General features: G+C 40.1%; 2 protein-coding genes across 2 annotated transcripts; both read right to left on the bottom strand.

Moving 5' to 3' along the window:
* Positions 1–536: 536 nt before the first annotated feature.
* On the bottom strand, positions 537–8,839 carry faf2 (Fas associated factor family member 2; the record flags this gene model as incomplete). The annotated part of the gene is made up of 11 exons (XM_079228860.1): positions 537–1,754; positions 2,058–2,201; positions 3,476–3,647; positions 4,578–4,755; positions 5,420–5,511; positions 5,807–5,892; positions 6,006–6,144; positions 6,224–6,300; positions 6,625–6,759; positions 7,796–7,864; positions 8,828–8,839. 11 exons carry the CDS (start codon positions 8,837–8,839, stop codon positions 1,572–1,574), a joined length of 1,287 nt encoding a protein of 428 aa, XP_079084986.1. The 3' UTR covers positions 537–1,571.
* A 622-nt stretch (positions 8,840–9,461) lies between these two features.
* On the bottom strand, positions 9,462–14,593 carry pin4 (protein (peptidylprolyl cis/trans isomerase) NIMA-interacting, 4 (parvulin)). Its single transcript, XM_079228631.1, has 4 exons — positions 14,499–14,593; positions 14,245–14,315; positions 10,469–10,588; positions 9,462–9,902 (listed from the first exon to the last, which is right to left on the bottom strand). The coding sequence occupies exons 1-4, from the start codon at positions 14,533–14,535 to the stop codon at positions 9,744–9,746; spliced, it is 387 nt and encodes a 128-aa protein (XP_079084757.1). The 5' UTR covers positions 14,536–14,593; the 3' UTR covers positions 9,462–9,743.
* Positions 14,594–23,755: the final 9,162 nt, after the last annotated feature.

Genomic DNA, 23,755 nt, shown 5'->3' on the forward strand with positions numbered 1-23,755 from the left:
TATATATACGTATATATATATATGCATACGTATATATATACACATTATATATGAGAGAGAGAGAGAGAGAGAGAGAGAGAGAGATCGATCGAAGGTTAGGAAAGGCCCCTCTCGACTGTTGCAGGAATTCCATTGGTCATCAGTGCTGTTGAGGTTAACTAGGAGGCGATGTTGGAGGACTACTCTGCCGTTTTAAGTGAGATGGAAAACTCAATTATTTGGTCACTACCTAAAATGGAAACTTCATCCAAACTGGTATAAGTTTTTTGTTTCAATATGTTCTTAGAATTCCTCCTGTGAAGAATCTCTTCATCCACCGCCCCCTAGAGGGGTGGTTGTGAATGATCCCCTCAACATCTAACAGGTGATTGCAGCCCTGCCTCTGCCTACTTCCAATGCTTCCCTGTTAATAATATAGTAATTACAAAATCTAAAATATCCCTCTCTACAGGGTGTCTCTTCACTCAAGTAATATCACAGCAAATAGCTGCTTATGTTATGCACTTTTACCACAAATAATATTCTCAATAAAACCACATTTTTAAAATTCTTTAATTTATAGTTGGAAAATTACATCTTTTCATGAGCCCATTTAGGTGTTACAGGCAAAACAGGCATCTATGAGTAACCACAGGCACACTATGGGCAGACTCGTACTTTACTCGATGAGCCACATGGAAAACTGTGGCCTCTGTTAAGTATTGAATTTCTTTTCTTTTTTTACTTCAATAGCTTGAGGCAGTCTGCTTCACATAGTAAACAACCTGCATTTGGTCATCTTATGACACAGAGGAGTCAAAAAACATAAAAAAACAAAATGTAAGGTAAATTTGGGGATTTTAAATATCTAACTTATGTACAGGTCATGGCTCATAAAACAGGGTTCCCATATTTACTGTATGTCCAAATCCACCAACCTGCTGCTTAAAGTAGTACATTTGCTCTCCACGCCACACAGATTAACAATCGTAGCAATGCCAACCCCTCAAGACCAGCGCCGTGCTTGACAATCACCATGGCGGCAACATGCATGGCTCAAACATCAAGTCTCTGACGTAAAAATAGCCGATGCATTCCCACCATCATAAAATCCCACACTTCTCCATGCTGCATCCTGGGAGTGTCAGTAGGTATTAACACAACCTGCTTTCGTCAGTTGCTTACACATTAAGAAATTTGGGATAGGGTTCTAGTTTTGCATAAAGCTTTGCTACTATTTCAGTAGATGATTTATGCTGCTAAAGTTACTGGTGAGAAAGGACAATAATTACGTGAAAGCTAGCAGAGAAAATGGAAAACAAACTTATTCATCCCCGTAGATACAAAGAGGAGTTCCAGGAAAGACTTCAAGAAATATTTATTTGATAAAATTCAAGACTTTCCAGGCTACTGGGAACCCTGTACACACAACCAAACAAGGACTGGATGCAGGGTGGTTACATTTCTTTTTCCAGGTTATGATTTTATCTCAATGATCACTTGTGCATAATGGCCATTTAACAAAATAAGAAAAAGAAAAAAAAGGGGGTGGTTGGGAATTGGAGGAAAACTGGTAGTAAGGATGTCAATTATTAATCGTCTGTGAGGTCCTGAACAAAAAGGACTTCAGAGCGACTGAGTCCCGCCTCTTTCAGCGTGGGAGGGTTGGGTTGCTCTTCAGTCGGAAGGCAGGGCAAGACTCGACGGGGGAAGTTTGTAATTATATGAAACTTCTCTGGGCTTTCTTTCAAAGAGAAGAGGAAGTCGTATATTACCTGTGAAGGAAGAAGTAGTTAAGTGAATTAGCAAATAACCACAAGTGAAGGTGTATAGAGAATAAGTGCTTTGTACGTGTGTAGTATTGTAATGTGCGTCATGTAAGACTCATTGAAGTATCCCATGTGTGGACCAACTCTGTATCACACGAACAAACTTCCAATTAGAGGAATGGGCTGTACACTAAACTGAATTTGAACAAACTAGCAGATATCATTGTCAAATCTCCTGAAAACCACTGGATAGATAATCAACATGGGCACTGGGTGTGTTCTCAGGGTCTTGATGACAGCGGTACTCACCGTCAAAGACTGCCCAAAGAGGAATCGTCGCTCTACTCTTGTGTCATTGGGCAGCTTAAACACTATTTTGACACTTTCTGCATCATCTGCAGGCGGCTCTGGGGGAAGACATTCAGACTTTCTCTCCTTCTCCTCTTCGAGTGTCTGGAGTCGAAACAAAGAAGAAATAATCAGATGCATGTTAAAAAAGGGACAGTGTGCAGCATCTAGCACCGAGGGCTGGGCAATGTGGTAAAAAACTCGCCCCGATACAGATAATTTCATATCTCAATAACAATAGATCACGATATAGCATGTTTACTGGTAATTATACATACATATATGAAATAACCCCATGGTAAAGCCTATTGACACATCTTGGTCTTGGCTGATAATTATCAATACGGGTAAGATTGAAATGTTCTGGCCAATTCCGATTATTTATTTATTTTTAAGTCTTAACTACCGATTATGATTTTCTTTCTAAGAACTATAATTTACTTTTTTCCCCACCACTGTCCCGGAACCATCCCAAAAATAATGTAAACCTTGTGAAGTTTGTGTAAAACAACAAAAATGTGTTAATGTCATCTATTCTGGTAATTTGCATTAAAATACACAATTCTAAATGATAAAGATATGGAAAAATAAATGATTCTGTACTTAAATAAAACATTGTGATTATTATTAATAATGTATTATAGGCTGCTTGGAGCTAGTGTTAGAGAAGACATTTTAATTTCCTAATATCTATTTTATATTGCTGTGAAAACATCTCCTTTTCTCACCAAAAACTAAATTCAAAAAGATAACATTTGACTGAACCTTCGCCCTCATCATTTTATTGAGTAGTCCTCGAAGGCAACATATATTGATAAAAGCAAATATTTAAATAAAAATACAATAATTTATGTTCTAATCACTTGAATTGTGCATTTCAATAAAATAGCCACGATTAATCCCAATAACAAAGTAAAGGGATAACGTTCATAATTTTTGATAGTTTTCTCCAAATTATTTAAATTATTTTGTTAAAAACTATTTAGTCCGGAGCCTTGCTGTCAAATATAGCTCCTATCAAGAAAATAAATATCAAGACAAGACCAATTGATGTTTCTCTAAAATAGTCAAATGGTTTAGCCCTAATTTCAACCAACTGAAACTTCTCTCATGTGCCAGGCGTGTAGGAGAACTACGGCGGCCAACGCAAAGACATGACCGGCCTTATCTAGAGCGAGTGTTAGGTTTGTTTACTGTAGAATAAATCCCTGAAGAGGACCTGCTGCATATGTAGACAGAAGCTGCTCATTCTACGGTAACGAACACATGGTTCTAATTTTCAGGTGGTTATACACCAAAGAAAACATACTTACTAATATTATCCTCCATTTCTACCAATAGAACACTGGCCCTAGTTAATTAGTTGTAGTAAAACTCACTTGTCGTCTTCGCTCCTCAGCAAGAGCAGTCTGTATGACCTTCTCCTCCTCTTGCCTCACTTGCTCCTCCTCCTCCCTTTTCTTTCGGTCCTTTTCCTGGTCAGCTTGGAGGGAGGCAAGATAGGCCTCATCCTGCTGCTGCCTGAGCACTTGGGTCTGGTTCCTCTCCTCCCTGAAACAAAAGATGTTCTGTCCTTAGGAACTGTGAAACTTTTGGTAGACTGGCTGGGTGCAGTGGTCGCTTTAGACATTCAGGGTTGTAACAATTCCAACCTAATATACTATTACTCATCATTTTAGTGACGCAGCTACACTGGCACCGCACTGTGACTGTTCTTTGCCTGCTCCGTGACGTGTAGAGGTCACAGATGCGCTCCAAGGCCTCCAGTCCGTAAACATGACGGACAGCCTTTAGATTTTTCAATCATTGTAAAAAAACATCAAATGGTACTAAAGAAAATCCATGTTGTGGCCAAGCGGGACACTGGTGACAAAAATGAAACCGCCCACCACTATTTTAATGCCTTCATTTCTTTATATTTGACAGAAACATCCATTTGGAATCATGGATGAACTGATTAGAGCGTGGCAGTCAAATATCACTGAAACCACTAAACAGGTTTTTGGCCATAACTCAAGAATTAATATTACGGTCCTAATACTCTCTATAATGAGGTAATAATAATTCATGTCATATGCATCGACTAAGTTGTAACTCTGTTATGTTGTTCATTCTGTACACATGACATCTATTGCACTGGGATCCTCTTCTGTTCCTGAGGATGTTGTATGTGTACAGATTGTAAAGCCCTCGGTGGCAAATTTGTGATTTATCGGCTTTCAAAAATAAATTCAATTGAATATGCTAATTATGACAATTTCACACAAATGTATATTTTGATCCAATGAGAAAGTCATGACATTTAGAACAGACATGAATGTGGATTTGACTGGTTGGCTGATGCATACAACCATGACGCGGTAATTCTAGTTTTGATCTGAGAATCAAAGTAAAAAAATCATAAAACGATTTTGCCAATGTAAATTGAGATGAGATGTCTCATGTCAAGCAATCTAATGTGAACGTATTGATTTCAAGTACCGTTCGAGGCGCTCTGACATCAGATGTGTTTGGTTGGCATCCATGATGAACGTGAGCTGATTGATGAAGTCCTCTGGCTGAATGAGACCCTCGAGCCTGCCCACCACTGTCATCTTGCGGTCCTTCAGCATTATCATGGCCAGGAATGGGTAGGTATTTTCTCGCAATGCTTGGGACACTAAAACACACCATAAAATGACGCAGTCACATCTCACTGCTTCAATGGCGCTGCTACTATACATTTTATTTATCTAATTACATGGCCAACTCATCCAAACACTCACACACAAAACAAACCACATCCCACTTAGTCATTGTCTTAGTCACTTACTCAAATCGTTGACAAGCTAATAGCATCCTATTAGCTTGCCAACGATTTGAGTTCTCCACTGAGACGGAGACCTCCCAGTAAGAAAGAAAGCAAGAAACAAACATGCACTTTATTAATCCCCTTGGGGAAATTCTTCTCTGCATTTGACCCATCCCTGGATGGGGAGCAGTGGGAAGCCCTGTGAGGCGCCCGGGGAGCAGTTAGGGGTTCAGTGTCTTGCTCAGGGACACTTCGACATGTGAGCTATGGGGGGACTGGGGATCAAGCCGGCTACCTTGTGGTTGCGGAACGACCACTCATCCCCCTGAGCTACAGCCGCACAGGGCACTCTACCAATATTCAAATCCTCCAGTTTTAGTTTGTCTCATATCTCCTTCATACAGGAGGCATATATGAAGTGTGCCTACGTGTGTGAGTGATAGATATTTGTCATGATCAGAGCAGCCTATGCGACATATTTCATTAACAGCTGACAAAAAATGGTGGGTTGAATAACAATAAATTGAATTACCTCTGTAGCCCTCAGGCTTGCTGGTTGAGCATGCCCAAAAGAGCATTTGTGTGTTGAGGAACGTTACGACCTCTTCTGTACATAACGTGGAGCTAGAAAAGTGACAAATTAATAGCACAAAATAAACCATTTATAAGTGAACACCTTTTTCATGAGCACATGGATACAAAAACACATAGGTTTAGAATAAATATACCAATATTGAACTAGAGTTTCTGTTCCTTTATAACATGTGACAAAGACAAAACAGGATGTGTCTTGAGTAAAAACAGACAACGCAACTATATGTCACAGAAATATAATGACAAGGAGCAATGACAGGCATTATGTAACAAATGATGATGGCTGACACTCAATCGATGTGATGTAAGGTAATAACTATCGTACCGGCAAAACTCGTCAGTGTCTTGATGATCTTCCCCATGAAGGTACACTAATAGGTAGCGGAGCTCCCGTTTGGCATCATTCAATGCCTACACGTATCAGGGTGAACAAAAGCAACGCAACATTGAAACAAATCAACTAAAATTGATTCAAAGCAGAACAAATGTATGCTTGTTACTGTGCATCTGCTCACTGAACTCACCTGGCTGTATGTTCCCTGGTAAAATACAGGGTGTGACCGACCATACTTCTCCTCAAAACTCTGAATGAAGGACACAACATCTCCGACTGGGTCTGTCACACGGCCACGAGGATCTGGCCTCACGAAGCGCAGGGCAAACCTTGAAGAAAAAGGACATTGTGGTGACAAGTAACCTTCCACTAACCTGCAGTTTCAAGTTTTAAATGTGCGTAGATTACCTGAATATGTCCAGAAGTGTGTAATATGTAAATCTGAAAGGTAGCATTATCATGTAGTAACTCCATCCTAATAATCCCTGAAAAGAATAACCAAAGCAGTCCATTATATTTAGAAAGTAGAAAATAGGTAGAAAACCAAATTCCAGAAGGCCAGTAAAATACTATTTTAAATGGCAATATCACTGAGAAGAAAAGAAAAAACTACTTGAATTGAACATTCTTCAATGATTGGCATTAAAGTAGCATACAGTCATGCTACAATGTGGCTGTATGTAAAGCATTAACAATAGTTTTACTGAATATTGTAGGAGAAATCCAGTATAATTGATGGGGTAAAAACATAAAAAATGTATGCAGACTTCATCTTAAAATACAAGCATTAAAAGAACCTGAAGACTTACTCTGGGTTGTGGCCTTGAGACGATGTAACTATATACTCTATGGTCGGCTGTATTAACCTGTAATGGTCTGGATGGTGGAGGGTTAAACACACTAGGCACTCCTTCCTGTTCATTAAGTCGGTCCTGCACTGCGGCCTGAAACAGATACATTAAAGAAAAGAATGACAGATTAATCAAAAAAAAGACAGAACAGTTCACTATATCTAAATAGGACTAAAGATGTAAATAGTGTAGGGCTGGGCGGTACATCAACCTTTTACGGTATATCGATATATTTTCATATTAATATAACTTGAGACAATCCTGTTCACATCGATTTATAGCTTGATGTTGATTTAATCCATTTCTACCGTAAAACTGTGCCAGTGTTTGCATCTCTCCTCCCTTTCCTGGTCCTGCTCTCCGTGTCTGCGCACGAACCCAGCCCCACTCGCCCTTTTTTGGCTGAACTGCAGCAAAGCGGGGGACAGCCCGATAAATGCAAAAGTATGTCAGAGTGATGATGTAACACCATTGGTTGAAGTAAGCGATTACGCTACACCATCAGTAGTTGCTCTTTTAAAATGAATAGGCATGACAGTGTTTCTGAATCCGTGATCAATCAGCTGATCCAACTGATTGATCATACATACACAGATGTACATCACATCTTGTAATTGTAGGGGGCTGACACAGTTAGAGGCATGTGTTATAAGAGTATCATATGGGCGTAGCTCTGGGGTCGACAGCATTAGAATATGTACGGACAGCTGCTGGCCATCAGCGGAGAGGAGAAATTAACAGTAAATGTACAGTGTATGTTTCAGTTTGTATATGAATAAACACTGCAGCTCCTGAAGAGCAAAATTTGAGGCTGTCGGCATGTTCATAATTGTCATAGGATGCAACCTAGGCCAGGTATGTATGTTGAAAATGGCATGACTATATTATTACATTTATTGAATTAAAGCAGACTGTAATTATGTATCTCAAGCATAGCTTAGGTATGCCACACAATATATCTATCTTGATAACAGTGCTTGTGACATCTCACATGTCTTTGTCAACAAACTGAACATGCTGTCTACTTAAAATACTGAGATACATACTGTGTACAGACGTTCAGCCTAAAAATAACATTTATGATTTGGGGTCAAATCGCTAAAACAGAGTCTTTTACCATGGGACTTACCTCTATGTTCCAATTATGCTGTTCTAATGTTCGACGACATTGGTCCATTGACTCCAAACCAGTTAGGTCCTGTTAGACATTTAAAAAAGGAAAGGCCTCAAGTTGATCAGAAAATCACGTTTGTGTGTGTTTGTTTATATAAGGTTTCCTTACAGGCTACGGGTTGCTGTGTCAAATTCTTAATGAAAAAGTTGACAGAAACCATCCAAAATTAAACAGTTGACAAGACTTCGAAGACTTCGAAATTAAGGTTAACATTCCCAGAGAAACTAAACGTTCATCCCAAGCAGCAGAACGTTACAGGTTAGCTCCCCAAAAGTAGCAAGAGATCCTAACAGCGAGCTCATCAACTAATAACGGTAGCTGCCAATGTAAAACCAACACAGTTACAATGGACTGCATTTACTGATTGAATGCAGGAGACAGTTGCATCACTCGTATTGTCGCAAAGCCAACAATTTAATTGAGCATCGCTAAAAAAAAAAACCTTATGTGGCTGATGAACGACAGCTCGATCCTCACCGCTAATGTTTACTCAGCAAGTCTGTTTTCACGCTCGTCGGGAGCGTCAGTGGACGCTACCGTTACCGTTAGCCAAGTTAACGTGAAGTCAAATAAATTACATTTAAACGCAGCACGGGTGATGTTGGTTAACACAGTTGGATTTGGTATGTCTTCGAGTATAACATAACAAACATTAAGCCGTTTAAATACATCAACGGCCCTCAGAGTCCCCGAACTCGCTAGCTAGCTTAGCTAATATCAGCTAGCTTCGCTAACGTTAGCTCTGGCTCAAGTTGACGGGTACCACTAACCGCTAGGGGTCTAGGGGGAAGTTGACTGTGCAAAAAGCATCTAAACGCGGACAGTTCCACCTATTTACGGCGACTCAGTATCAACACTTATGTATTCACATGTGGGGGATCAAGTGGACAAATGTTAGTGCGGAATTTAGTCTGTCTACCTGAAATTGAAGGAGCTTTTCTGTTTGCGCCTGAGATAATTCTGGCTCCTCTGGCGCCGCCATCTTACCTCGCCAATCATCTAGCAAGGCGTAACAACGTCAACTGTCTCTTCCTGATGCTCCTGTGCTCTCGCGATGTCTGCGGTCTACCGCCGCCTAGCTTCCTGGATGTCATCAGTAGGCTCGCGACACCGGTCTGGGTTATTAAAACCACCGTCCACAACACTGGGACCTATCTACGTAAATGCATTACATGGTTTGATTGTCCTAACTGTAACGCAATGAAAACAACATTGATGCAGTGTGATAACATGCCTTTTCAATATGGACCAAATAATTAACTGAGAAACTAAACAGCAGATTAATTGATACTGAAAGTGTAACATTAGTTTGCTGCAGCCCTACTCAGTTAATAGACTGCATTTATAACAATTGCTGCTTTCTTTGGTCAGCTGGCTGTAACTTAAAATACAGAAACTTAAATTAATTGATGTCTACAATAGTTTGGGTTTGCTTTCATCATTATAAGTTATATTTATGGTAATAAAGAAAAACAAGAGATCACTTAATGGGCAACACCTCCCTTTCTGAAAGACTTTAAAGCAGATGTTTTTAGGAGTGCGGTGTATACTTGTATCATGTCTCTCTGTCTCCCTCTCATACACACAAAAACAAACCATACGCATGTTGTGCTACTTGAGTGAAAATACATTTATTTGGCCGTTTGTGGTTTGATTTCCACCAACTTTATCATACTGAAAAATATATCCAGTGATTATGTAAATGTGGTTAAGCTTGTAAGAATATTCCCTCAGGTTGAATTGTCAGTAAGGATGTGTACATTTGACAAAGACAAAGCTGACACAAAGATCATTTAATTGTTATATTTTTAGACATTCTGTAAATTAAAAAGCAAACATTGCGTTGAAACGGTAAGATCAGGTTTCACAAAATAGCACCCTGTATGATTTGTATGTCATCATGTCACTTTTTCCCCTCCACCATAATGATGTGATACCCAAACTTTGTCTTGACAGGAGGATCTGTGTAGACTGGTTTATCCATGGAACTGACAGAGAGCGCAAACGCTGCCTCCTGGAAAGGTCCAACCATCGACCCTCGAGTCATCCACCCCAGATCACCCTGTCATGAACAGAACAATGGTGATGAAAACACATACTACACACCTAATATGGAGACCAAGACAGGATACAAGTGAGTGAAGACGAGCAACTAAGGCAAAGGGAGAGTGTTGTGAGTAATGCAGGAACTTAAAAAAAACTTCAGTTATGAGGCCCACTTAGGTCACAGATAGGGATGGGAGGTAAACGCTTTGTTGTGAGTAACAGCCTCATCTCCACTGAAGTTTCCCAGTACTCAAGGGAACGCAGTAGGTTTTTAGGTGTGGTGCAGGTGTGAATAAGCAGGGAAAAGATGTACAGAGTTGGTTAAAAATAGCACAATTACTCAGCCAAATTTCTGTAATGAGTAAGGTGGTATTATTATTCACCAGTCTGGAATTCATCATTATGAGGTTTAGGCCTGCTCATCATATCTATCATCCTTCATATTCAACACCACCACGGTCAATGGAGAAGACCATCGCAGTTGAAGCTTCAATACTGTGGGATCATTTTAATAAAGCTATAAAAGAGCCAACACAGTCGTGTTAAAACAAAGGGATACTGGTTATGAATGCATGTTCTTACTCCTTGTCTCGCTTTGTCTTCACTGTATTGTGACGCTACTTCGCTGAAACGGACTCCAGCCTTCAGTTTCTCCATCGCCTCCATGCATTTCCCATGTTTTTCACAGAGGATGTGTCGAACCTGGAGGAAAACCCAGATCATAAACTGGCACAGTTGGACGTCAATGAATAAGCAGGGGTTTGGAGGCAACCTAGAGCTACTAAAACAGTACTAAATCATCTATACAGGATATGTTGTAGTGATGAAGCTCTCAAATTCCTAAATGTTTTCTTCTGTGTGACGCAACGCTGATGTGTTTGCAGCCATAATGCTTTCCCCCCCTCAGTAATAGTTGATCGATAAAACATTAAATACTTTAAATATTTCCAGAGAACAAACTGCGGTCAAGTGAGCCCACATCCGCCGAGTGAGCCGCAGTTGCAATTCCAAATGCACCTCTATTCAAGGTGTTACGGTACGGGGGCCAGCTCAATTTCACAATATTCAAACAGCTATAAAAACAGATCCATAGACTTGTATATAAAAATTCCACTGCAGGCTTGTTCAGGGGGACCTCTGCTATGTCCATGTACATGGCCTCAAAATATTACTGTACAGTTTTTGAGAAAAGTGAATTCAAAGTCTGCTTGAATTTCATAATGATATTCACAATTTCACAATATCGCAATATTCAAACAGCTATAAAAACAGATCCTTAGACTTGTACATACAAATTCCACTGCAGGCTTGTTCAGGGGGACCTGTGCTATGTCTATGTACATGGCCTCAAAATATTACTGTACAGTTTTTGAGAAAAGTGAATTCAAAGTCTGCCTAAATGTCATAATGATATTCATAATTTCACAATATTCAAACAGCTATAAAAACAGATCCTACGGTTTGTATATCGATATTCCACTACAGTCTTGTTCAGAGGGACCTCTGCTATGTCCATGTGCATGGCCTTTAGCTATTACTGTACAGTTTTGGAGAAAGGTGAATTCAAAGTCTGCTTAAATTCCATAATGATATTCGAAATTTCACAATATTCAAACAGCTAGAGAAACAGATCCTTAGATTTGTATATTGAAATTCTACTGCAGTCTTGTTCAGAGGGACCTCTGCTATGTCCATGTGCATGGCCTTTGGGACACAATTGGACAACATTGTTGAGGAACGACAAAACATGGCACTTGAATTATTCCACGCATCAGGTGTGTGACAGCTTTTCTTCATATTAATTTATATTGTACTACAAAAGATGTAACATTTCTATAATTCTTTTCATTAGTTTTTGACATCGAAACACAGTGTGCCATGTGTTCGGCAAAAAAGCCACTCACTCCGGGGCCTCCAGTCACTGAATGGGTAATGTGTTGTTTTAATTCATTTGATTTGTGGACCTAAGTTTTAGTTTTGGCATTTTGAAGATTTAATTGACAGTGGACAGGAAATGAGGGGGTAGAGAGAGAATTGGAACGTTATGTAACAAAAGTCACCATCCAGAGCCATATAAATAATCGCGGTTCACCCCTCCGCCATTGGGACACCCCTTGTTTTAATCTTGGAAATGCAAACAAAATGGTTTATTTTGTTAAAAAATTCGAGGAATGTGTGTATTAAAAAAAATTAAAAAAACATTGGACAAATAGACTTTATTGTCCATCCAAGCCACTCGGTTATGTCCATGTACTCTGCCTTGCTATTTTATTTGCATTTGTACCATGGCAGCTGTAAAAATAAAATAGTATCTGTGCTATAGTTGATTGTCAGTCAATCAAAATAACATTTTACAAGCAATGAACATGACAATAAAATTAAATATTTGTTTAGAAAATGAAAAATTGCAAATAGATGCTATTTGCTTTTGGGGTGAATTCATGTTTTAATGAAATTCTCAAATTCAATAGTTTCATTTTTTCTTTTTCAGATTCAGTGTGATGCATGTAACAGGTGGTTTCATGCCGACTGCCTGCAGATAAACAAAACAAAACTAGAACTGATCAAATTTTTTTATTGGAAATGCATTTTGTGCAAATAAATCAACAAACATTGTTTCTTGTGGTTTTGGGGCTCTTTTTAGATATAGTCCGGTCCTTTTGGGGTTTTTCCATGTGTCTCGTGTCTCCTGTTGGTCTCTGTTATGTGTGTGTTTGTGCGTGCCGTGGGCGTGGCTTACAGCACCTGGGCTCATCTCCACATCATCTTCAGCACCTGTCATCTCATCAAATCCTTCCTGTTAAATACCCCTGGCTTCCATCTCTCCAGTTGCCAGATTATTTCACCATTTCAATTAGTATGTTGACTCTGGGCCTCTTTTAGTCCTCTCAACGATTTAGACTACTCTTATGCTTTACATTGTTTTTTACTGATACTAACTCCTGTTCCCTGTGCCCAGGATTCCGTGCCTGCATTCCTGCCCAGCCGCCCCGCCACTTCACCGCTCAACATGCATTCAACTCCTGCTATACCCAAATCACCTGTGTTTAGTAAATAAAGTCCATTCCGTCACCCTACCTTGACGTCCCTATGTCTGCGCTTGGGCCCAGCCAAAGCCGAACCCTAGCAATATAACTATTAATATTAATGCATCTTTATACAAAATGACTAAAAAGACAAACACTTCCATTAAGTGTCGATTCTCAATTTCGACGATCAATTCGATAATGTCTACGTAATATTATATGACGTCTTAATGGGCATAGCAGAGGTCCCTCTGAACAGTACTGCAGTGGAATTTCAATATACAATCTAAGGATCAGTTTCTATAGCTGTTTGAATATTGGGGAATTATTAATATCATCATGAAATTTAAGCAGGCTTTGAATTCAATTTTCTCCAAAACTGTACAGTAATATTGTGAGGCCATGCACATGGCCATAGCAGAGGTCACCCTGAACAGGACTGCAGTGGAATTTTTATATATAAGTCTATGGATCTGTTTTTATAGCTGTTTGAATATTGGGGAAATATGAATATCAATATGAAATTTAGGCAGACTTTGAATTCACTTTTCTCCAAAACTGTACAGTAATATTTTGAGGCCATGTACATGGACATAGCAGAGGTCCCCCTGAACAAGCCTGCAGTGGAAGTTTTATGTACAAGTCTAAGGATCTGTTTTTATAGCTGTTTGAATATTGTGAAATGATGAATATCATTATGAAATTTAAGCTGACTTTGAATTCAATTTTCTCCAAAACTGTACAGTAATATGTTGAGGCCATGCACATGGCCATAGCAGAGATCATCCTGAACAAGACTGCAGTGTATTTTTTATAAACAAGTCTATGGATCTGTTTTTATAGCTGTTTGAATATTGTGAAATTGAGCTGGCCCCCGTACCGTAACACCTTGAATAGAGGTGCATTTAGAATTGCAACTGCCGCTCACTCGGCGGATGTGGGCTCACTTGACCGCAGTGAGAACAAGCGCTAATGTGTACATGATGAAAAAAATAGTACCTATCCCCATAATTGCCAGTTGAAATGCAATGCTCATGTGTACAAGCTCATCAAAAAGAAAAAGGACGGCGATGGAAAATGTCAACATTAAATTATTTCAATGGTGACAACAGGTTTTATATTGTCTATTTTAGAATCTGTACATGGTCTTTATTGATTCACTTGTTTTTTTGTATACTTCTCGTATAGTAGTGCCCATGCAAGGAGCATTTTCTGGTCATTCGGGTATCATTTACTTTGAGGTGGGAGGAAGAGACGAGGGCAGTCATCGTTATATCTTATTAGATGAGTTGTTTGCATTGCAGCTTTGCATACAGGTGTAATTAACGTTACCTTCACAGCAGTGCCTCCCTTTGGCGCTGCTTTCTCCTTTTTGTCAGCGTCTGCACTTCCTGAAGCTGCTCCTACACAACATGGCATAGCAGCAACCGTTAAACCGATTGAAACCCACAACATGAAAACAACATTGAAGCGAGCCACACGACCATGTTGACTACATGTTGCACAGCTCCACCATCACATGGAGGTGTGTAGTTATTAACACAGGTGACACGGACACACCAACACAGAGCCAATGGACCACTCACCTTTACCGCCCTTGCCACCTTTTCCCTTCGGTGGCATTTCAGATGAAAATTTACTGAAATTCAAGAGTGAGTGCAAAAGACAACACAGCAGTGTGGGCATGCGTTCCGGACATGCGCAGTAGCCTGCGCCCAGAGCTCGTCTTTCTTCTTCTTCCACATGTGTTGGCAGACTGCGGCCCTTCTGCGTCTATACCGCCGCCTCGTGGCGTGTACCGCAGCGTGCGGTCTCAGACGACACAACCTGCCTAAATGTAACATAAACAAATAAAAAATAGGAAAATAGGCACGTATATTATTTTGTATTCATTAGTATCAAGGGGTTATCCAAGGTCCACGTGTCCAAGGTCTCTATTGGCTAATAATATTGTCATTGACCAACTGTAGACGTTTACTATCCTTTGCATGTCATTAAGACGTTATTTGTTACGTTATTATATTTTGCTGCAATAAGACTTTATAAAAAATCACCTCTGGCCAGATCATCCAGATCCTCCAGATCCTCCGTTTTGTTAGTCCCTGTATTTACTTCTACTTTGTATTGTATATACTTTATATGCACTTTATATTCACTAATTTGCATTTTCTTTATTTTTTATTTTTGTAAATGTAATATGTTCTGCTCTGCTATTTTATTGTATTGTATATATTGAATATTTTCCATACTTAATATGGTATGTTTACTCTGTAACTTGCTTACTTGCCACAACACATTTTCCCCCTGGGGATGAATAAAGTATCTATCTATCTATCTATCTATCTATCTATCTATCTATCTATCTATCTATCTATCTATCTATCTATCTATCTATCTATCTATCTATCTATCTATCTATCTATCTATCTATCTATCTATCTATCCATCTATTTATCTATCTATCTATCTATCTATCTATCTATCTATCTATCTATCTATCTATCTATCTATCTATCTATCTATCTATCCATCTATTTATCTAATTGACTTATATAACAGGAATATCGTATTCCTTTAGTTACGACATGTACTTTAAAGGGATGTAAATGCGCCAGCGTTATATATAAGTTGTTACATGTTATAGCAACCCAAATAAAGAAAGTAAAAAACAAATATGTTATTGAAATAAACACCAAAGTATTCTTTCATTTTCATTTCACTTCGTCGGAGGGAGCGGGCGGTTGCCGCGGCAACAGCCTGAACACAAAGCAGCGCTCTTCCTCCTCGTCCTCCTCTCCGTCTACACATGGAGAAGTACGAGAAGGTGTTGTGTCTGGGCAGAGGCGGAGCAGCGGACGTGTTCCTGATGAGGCACGTCGAGGCCAAGAGCCTGCACGCCGTGAAGAGGATCAAAGTTGAGGACACGAGGACGGCGAAGACCCAGAGGGCGCTTCTCCAGGAGGCGGAGATCATTAGCAGGTTAGAGCACCCTCACGTGGTCAAATGCCACGAAGCCTTCGCCAACACTGACGGCTTCATTTACATCGTGATGACCTACTGTGACGCGGGGACGTTAGATGACCAAGTGAAGGGGAGGAAACCATTGCACTTTTTCCCGGTGGATACTGTGATGGGCTGGTTTGCACAGGTGGTTGTGGCTTTAGATTACATACACGGGGCTAGAATACTGCACAGGGACATCAAGACCTCAAATGTACTGCTAACAAAGCAAGGTGTGGTGAAGTTAGGGGACTTTGGGATATCCAAAGTGATGTCCAACACAGCGGACATGTCGTCCACGTGTGTCGGGACACCCAGCTACCTCAGCCCTGAGCTGTGCCAGGATGTCCCGTACAGCTCCAAGTCGGATATCTGGGCTCTCGGGTGTCTGCTGTATGAGATCTGTGCTCTCAGGCCTCCGTTTGCGGCCCAAAACCTCCTGAGTCTGTTCTACAAGATCACCAAAGGAGAGTATGAGCCCGTGCCGAGCTGCTACTCCGACGACGTCACCTCTTTGATCCGGAGAATGCTCTGCCTCAACCCGGAAAACAGGCCCACTGCTGCCTGGATGCTGGACACTGCCTTTGTGCAAGAGCACCTAATGTCTGTCAAACACACAGTGACCCACCATGTTCATGTGAAAAGCTGTGACTTAAAGACAGATGAAAAAAACTCAGACATCACACTACAGCCAGATGTGCTCAGTCAGTCCCTATGGGAAGAAAAAGAGCACAACCCGGAGGCCGGATCTAGTGATGAGGAGGACGAGCGGGATGCTCTGTGTGTTGGAGAACAAAACCCCTGTGACTATCCAGAGGACTTTGATGAAGATGAAAGTTTGCTCTCTCTTGAGGAGAGCAGCGAGAACTTGGGGTCGCCAGTGAGGAGCGATTCTGCCGAACCCATCGGTAACGTAGAAATGCAAAGTGAAACAACACCCAAGTTCTGAAATCAAAATCAAGTACAAGCATATTTTATTATAGAGCCTATTACATTGTTATTGGTGACTAGTGCATCAATCCATAAGCATGATTTCATGATTCATCACTTGAGATGGAGATAGTTTTAAGTACATAGGTCAACACGCTGTACAGTTTACAATATATCTTTACATCATTTAGTTGATATAATACTCATTCTCAACGATCATTTCAGGTCAACACTGATAAAAAACAAAAACAAGAAGTTGTGATATTTTAAATATAGAATTCCTCCAAAAGGTTCAACCTAGAAAGTAATTTGTACTTATTCGCCAAATCTTAACAACTAATTAGTGTGGACAATTTGAGATTTGAGAAACACCACAACTATACATCTATAGAGAGAAATATAGGTTCTTAATTAGTCGTATTATGATGTGTACAGGATTCTCAAAGCAAAAGCCCTGAACACTTCTTTCTCTATTGCAGTATTTTCAGATGCTTCTGACATCTCAGAGCAAGGTGAATATCCAGATGACTTTGAGGAGGCCGATGCGGACGAAGAATCTGAGGATGAAGAAGCCTCAGCTCCGAGTGCTGCTCCTCAGCTGCCGCATGATGATGCAGTGGAGGAGGAGTTCAGGCTCTGCGATGCTGGAGGATTGAGCGTCACACTGAAAGCACTGAAGGAAAAAGGCTAAAAAGAACCACTTGCAAAGTGAATTAAAGGGACTATAACAACTGGAACAGTGGAATACCTAACAAGTGCCTTTTTTTGTGAAGTGTTTTATGAAATTGCTGTAAAAAAACATGTTTGAGAGATAAGTAAGATGTTTTACTGTCAGATGGTGTTGAAAACACTTGGCGGGGCGAGAGCCAAGGAATCCCTGCTCAGTGTGGCAATGATGAATGAAAGAAGTGACTGGATTGTCATACAAGTTTCTTTAAACAAATGTTATATTCAACACAAGCTTGTACAGTAAATATCCGACCACTTTGATATTTGATTCTTACAGAAGAAATATCAGCATAGCCCACGTTTCATAACTTTTAAACTATATAACATATGAAATCACAATGTTCAAAAACACATAAAAGCTCCAGCAGGAGGTTCCAGATGTTCGATTCATAACTGTCTTCCGATCTTTTACTTAATCCAATGCTTCATATTATATATATTTTTTAATTTTATCTCAACTTTCTCTTTCATTGTTTATGTTATTAAACAAGATTTAAAATGAAATAACGTCATTTGATCTTTGCTTTAAAATGAGATCAAATTGTAGTTTTGCATGCAGCTACGACTTTAAAGGAAGTATGTGGTATTTGCAGCTTGCCACAAAGATGGTACGATAACATCTGAAACATGACTGAAAGTAAGATAAATGATCAAGAATAACATATTTAGAAACTGCAAAACAAACACAACCTGGACTTTAATCAAAAAGCACACCTACAGTAACACATATTTGTTACATAAACTGTTTCTAATTCTGATTTCAAGGTCTATTTCGTAGATTTAGATATTTTGTCAGATTTGCTGGGGGTCAAACCAGGTCCCTGATGCTTCTCCCTCTCCCTGACTCAGTCCTACTCTGTGGAAATACAAATGAGTGACACATTAAAGAGAAAACCAACATAAAGTGTCTTAGTAAGGTGTTGGTGCACCATGAGCTGCCGGATCAGCTTCAATGCTCCTCTGTTGTATTCAGGTTTTATTTGTCACCTGAACGTTTTCACCGGAAGCTTCATTCTACAAGCATTTTTGTTTTGTTTTTCTCTTTTTCCAGTTTCTTTTTTGTCCCACTGGACAGACTAGTTAAATGTAAAGTCCTCAATAAGTAGCTTTCATGCTACCCTGAAATCCACTCGTGAAACAACTGAACAAATAAACATTTGGCTTAGCGGAGAAAAGGCCATGTGGCTTCTGACCTCCCTTTGCCCATAAAAGGACACCTCGCTGTATATTAGCACTTATGAAATATGAACTGATATGCACCTTCCCTTCATTATTAAAGTGATCCTTTGAAATTCTTATTCTGGAAATGAACTTGTAGTGACATTATCGGGAAAGTGTTCGGCTAATTTGTTTCGGAAAAGTATTCTCTGACGTTTCACACGTTCAGATTATCGTATGATCTTTGTCAGCGAGTAAGTTGACTTACTTACACTTTGAGACATAGTAGACAGGTAAGGTGTGAAGCAGACTTCATATGAATCATATTTATTCGTCACACATTTACAGTCCTACGCTTTAGAGTAAAAATACTTACTTTTAGTTAACATTTGAATAAGCCAAGCTCAAGGTTCTTAACGGAAACGAACGATTCACATTTTTATCAACACACGATCTTGACCAATTTTTTTTCAGTTAGCAGTCTCAGGTTCACCCACTTACATTTACTTAGCAACATACAGGTCCAACTCTAACAGATCACAGACACGCAGGTACACGTTCATCTTTCCATAAGCTAACGCTGCACACATCACTGCAAAGGGAACACATTTTTATTTTGTCTCTACCACACACACACGCACACACACACACACACACACACACAGCGGGGGAAATGTTTTCCATCTGAGCAGAAAGTCCGACCACGTGGCATACATCATCAGCTAGTGAAGGCGAGGCCACTGAATAGTGTTAACCAGCATTGTGAAAGCATCTGTCATGGGGGAATTACTGAACAGGCCCAAGAGGGGGTGAAGGGGGAGCTCTCCATTTACTGGTCGGTCTATGTTCCAACCCTCACCTATGGTCACGAACTCTGGGTCGTGACCGAAAGAACGAGATCTCGAATACAAGCGGCCGAAATGAGCTTCCTCCGCAGGGTGGCCGGGCTCACCCTTAGAGATAGGGTAAGTAGCTCGGACATCAGGAGGGAGCTTGGAGTCGAGTCGCTGCTCCTTCGTGTCGAAAGGAGTCAGCTGAGGTGGTTCGGGCATCTAGTCATGATGTCTCCTGGACGCCTCCCATTAGAGGTTTTCCAGGCACGTCCAACTGGTAGGAGACCCCGGGGAAGACCGAGGACACGCTGGAGGGATTATATCTCCCGGCTGGCCTTGGAACGCCTCGGGATCCCCCAGAATGAGCTGGAAAGTGTTGCGGGTGAGAGGGAAGCCTGGGTCGGCCTGCTGAACCTGCTGCCACCGCGACCCGACCCCGGATAAGCGGCTGATAATGGATGGATGGATGGAAGAGGGGGCCTTTGAGGCATCAGTGCCCAGGGGCATATATCCCATCCCATTATGATTATTAGTTGCACTGCAATTAGTATTGCCAATACCATTACTGCTTTTATTGTCATTATTATTCCAGTATATCCACATGCCTACTACTCTCATTGAATAATGTATGCCATATGCATCGAATGTGTTGTTACTCTGTTCATCCGGGGAGAGGGGTCCTCCTCTGTTGCTCTCCCTCAGGTTTCTTCCCCTTTTCTCCCTGTTAAAGGTTTTTTGGGGGAGTTTTTCCTGTTTCGATGAGAGGTCCCGGTCTAACAGACCAAATTACCCCCCGCCCAGAGTATACCTGGAAAGTATACCCGGGGGTGTACATTTGTATTAATGCATAGTGCACCTTATACACTGATTGTGAAATACTGTTATCATATTTTGTGCCTTATCTATATTTATTTTGTACCTTAAGTGGATTGATTCATTTTGTAATTTAAGTTTATTCTAATTATGTGTGTGAGGAGGACCCATCAAAATAAGCTTTTCATTGTACAGAGTAACTGTACAATGAAAAGCTGTAATTTGTGCACATGACAATAAAAATATCCTCAAAGAGCATGACAACTCTGCACAGCTCCTTCAGCCACTGGCTGATTCATCCCCGGTGTGTGAGGAAGATGTATCGCAAGTCCTTTCTTCCCGCTGCTGTCAGGCTGCACAATACGCGGGGCTCCCAGTAGACCACTAACACTTGAACACTTGATATGGTGCAATATCTAATATGTGCAATACGTTTAAGTACTTTTTATATACTTTTATTTGATTTTGTATTCAGTCTGTATATTTAATATTCTTCTTACTGCTTTAAAAAAACATATTATTACTGTTTACTGTTTTACTGTTTATTTATATTACTTGATTTTGATCTTTTATTTACTTGTGAGCAATGCTGCTGTAATCCTGTAATTTCCCCACTGCGGGACTAATAAAGGATTATTTTATTTTATCTTATTTTATCTAATGTCAGGTAATCTTGATAGTTAGCTAACGTTAGCTAGCCAGTGAAGGGGTGTGACGTTCGTTATTGTCATTCGGTCAAAACTGTCATCAGGCTATTTTTTGGGGTCATTTTCGTTGTGTCATGAAGTTGCAATTTGACTAATAATGACAACGTTAGTATTGGTGTAGCGAGCTAGACAGTTTAATCAGATCTGATTCAACTGTTGTAATTATTGTCTTTATCACTCAACACTACTGATATCATAGAGGGTATAATCTTGTTTGAGGGGTATGAATTGGCCTAGGCCATAATATACCCGGGGTATAATCTACCCTAGGCCCCGTTAACCCCGGGTATAGTCTGGACTGGGGGTATACGGCCTGTTACACCGGGACAGAGGATGTCATATACAGAGTAAAGCACCCTGAGGTAAATTTGTAATTTGTGATTTTGGGCTCTACAAAATAAACAGAATTGAATTGAATCTGTAACCCGGATACTTTTGAGCAGGACTAACTACCCTCTAGTCCAGTGGTTCTTCACCTACCCCAGGGGTCCACATACCTCCATTTGAGAACCACTGCTCTCAACACTTGTTAACTAAACATTAAAGCTACAGCAAACCGCGTTACGTGTACATATGTGCGTTTAGAAGTAGTTGTGAAAATCGGTCTTGGAATCGTGACTGGAGATGGCTAAAGATCTGTTCTGCCATTTCTTTCCCTCAGTGCAAAGGTTCCCCTCTTGTGAGCGGAAGAACACCGATCTTCCCCTCAATTCCGTTCAAATCAACACTTGCACACTCATCTGATTATTCATCCGCTGATGGTGTTAAACACAAGACTTCCATGATGACATCGGCAAAACATAGCGACAGTGTTGCCACATTAGACACAGGATGAGTCATGAAGCTGCAGCTTCACAGAGACACTAAAGGTGACTTTAAATCCAACAAATTACAGAGACGAATGTTTCATTTCTCTATTTTGAATATATCTTGTGTTTTCACTGTATACACCTTAAATAAAATAAGCCTAAATAATTAACATAATATGTAACTGTTATTAAGTCATTTTTCTGCCACTTTCTCACAACTGATTGTGAATAAATTGCCAATAGGCATGAACACTGCAATTAGTTTATAATGGTGAATCATATTAGCAATTAGCAATTATATAAAATAAAATAAAATGACTATTTGGTGAATTTGACAGGCTACAGGGTTGAGACATGTGACGAGTCTGATTGTATTTGATAGAGTGATTCACCTTGAACTTTGACTTTACTGCTGGTTCTGTTGTCATGACAATAACGGCAATAACTGCTCGAATCCGATTCAAGATACTGGTACGGGCCTCATGCAAGTCTACAAACAAAAATAATCACAAAAGACAATTAAGAAAACGTTCACTATACCGTATTGTATAAATGTGGCACTTGAAGTAGTTCAGCATTCTTGATGAAGTTGATGTACTTGCATGATTCTTGATTTTGATGTTTGGAGTTACACCAACATGGTTGAATGCACTTATTGTAAGTCTCCTTGGATAAAAGAGTCAACTAAATACATATAATGTAATGTTTTTCTGTGAGTGCACAGTTGGGAGAGGAAGAAGATGTCGGCCCATTGGAGTCAGCCTCCCACTGTGTTGGGGCGACTGTTTGCTGTTGATTTAGTTCACTATAGCACAACATCAGTACTACTTGTGCTGTGACAGTACATATATACTGTATATTAAGTATCACAGTTGTATTATTTCACAGCTACCTATATCTGATGTTGATCTGTGATTTGGCACAAAATGTGCAAATATATACCGTAAACTCCAGATCAGAAATTGATAACACCGATCATCAGACATTGAATATTAATTGAGCTTTGTAGGTATTTCCCCGTGAAAACGTAGCAACATTAACATCACGGCACATGCGATCACTGCTCGCAGTCTGTGTCGGGGATGTCCCCCCCAACCCTCCTCCTCCTCTTCTTCTTTCGATAAGATGACAAAGAAAGCCTCGCTGTAACTTGCTCTAGTCATCAGCGTTGTTTATACACTGGACATGGGGAAAGTTAAACAGAAACTATGAAATCATCTGTTCGAGTAAATAATTACGTGATAGTGTGAAACATAATCGTCACAGTTTTTTCTAAACACAGAAACTGAGGTCTGAGGACATATTAGGAGTGGGTATAAGAAAAAGCAGAAGGGTTGCCCATCTCGGTTTCGTTTACTTATCAAGAACGTTTTTCCCTTTTACTCTAAGAACTTGCTATATTTTGCTCTTGACCGCACTTCCTCTCAAAGAAACACCAGTTCACTGAGTACATTTTCAGCAGTTGTAGCAGTGAGAATGAATCACTTGCGATCAACTTACTGATTACTGTGCGGTTGTTATCCATAAGATGTAGTACACATATCATATTTACCTCACGGTATTTACCTAGTTGGATCACCTCCAGCACTAACTAGTGAATCAGAGAGGATGTTAGGATTATAGCAGTCTCTTGAAAGATCTAAACAGTTCATATGGTTACTAATTAGGCCACTGACCGTCTTGTGATATGACATCAGCAGAGAGAGCGCCCACTCTCTTACCCCAATCGTTATTGAAACATGACAGCAAACCAAGCTCTTAACTAGGGGAATCCTGTTGACGATACAGAGTGCAACCTATCATTGATTATTTATAGATGAACTGCATCGCGTCTTGACCACAGAAACTACAGGGCTGCTGTAAA

The sequence above is a fragment of the Taurulus bubalis genome, assembly GCF_910589615.1.
Source record: "Taurulus bubalis genome assembly, chromosome: 13".
Lineage (NCBI taxonomy): Eukaryota > Metazoa > Chordata > Actinopteri > Perciformes > Cottidae > Taurulus > Taurulus bubalis.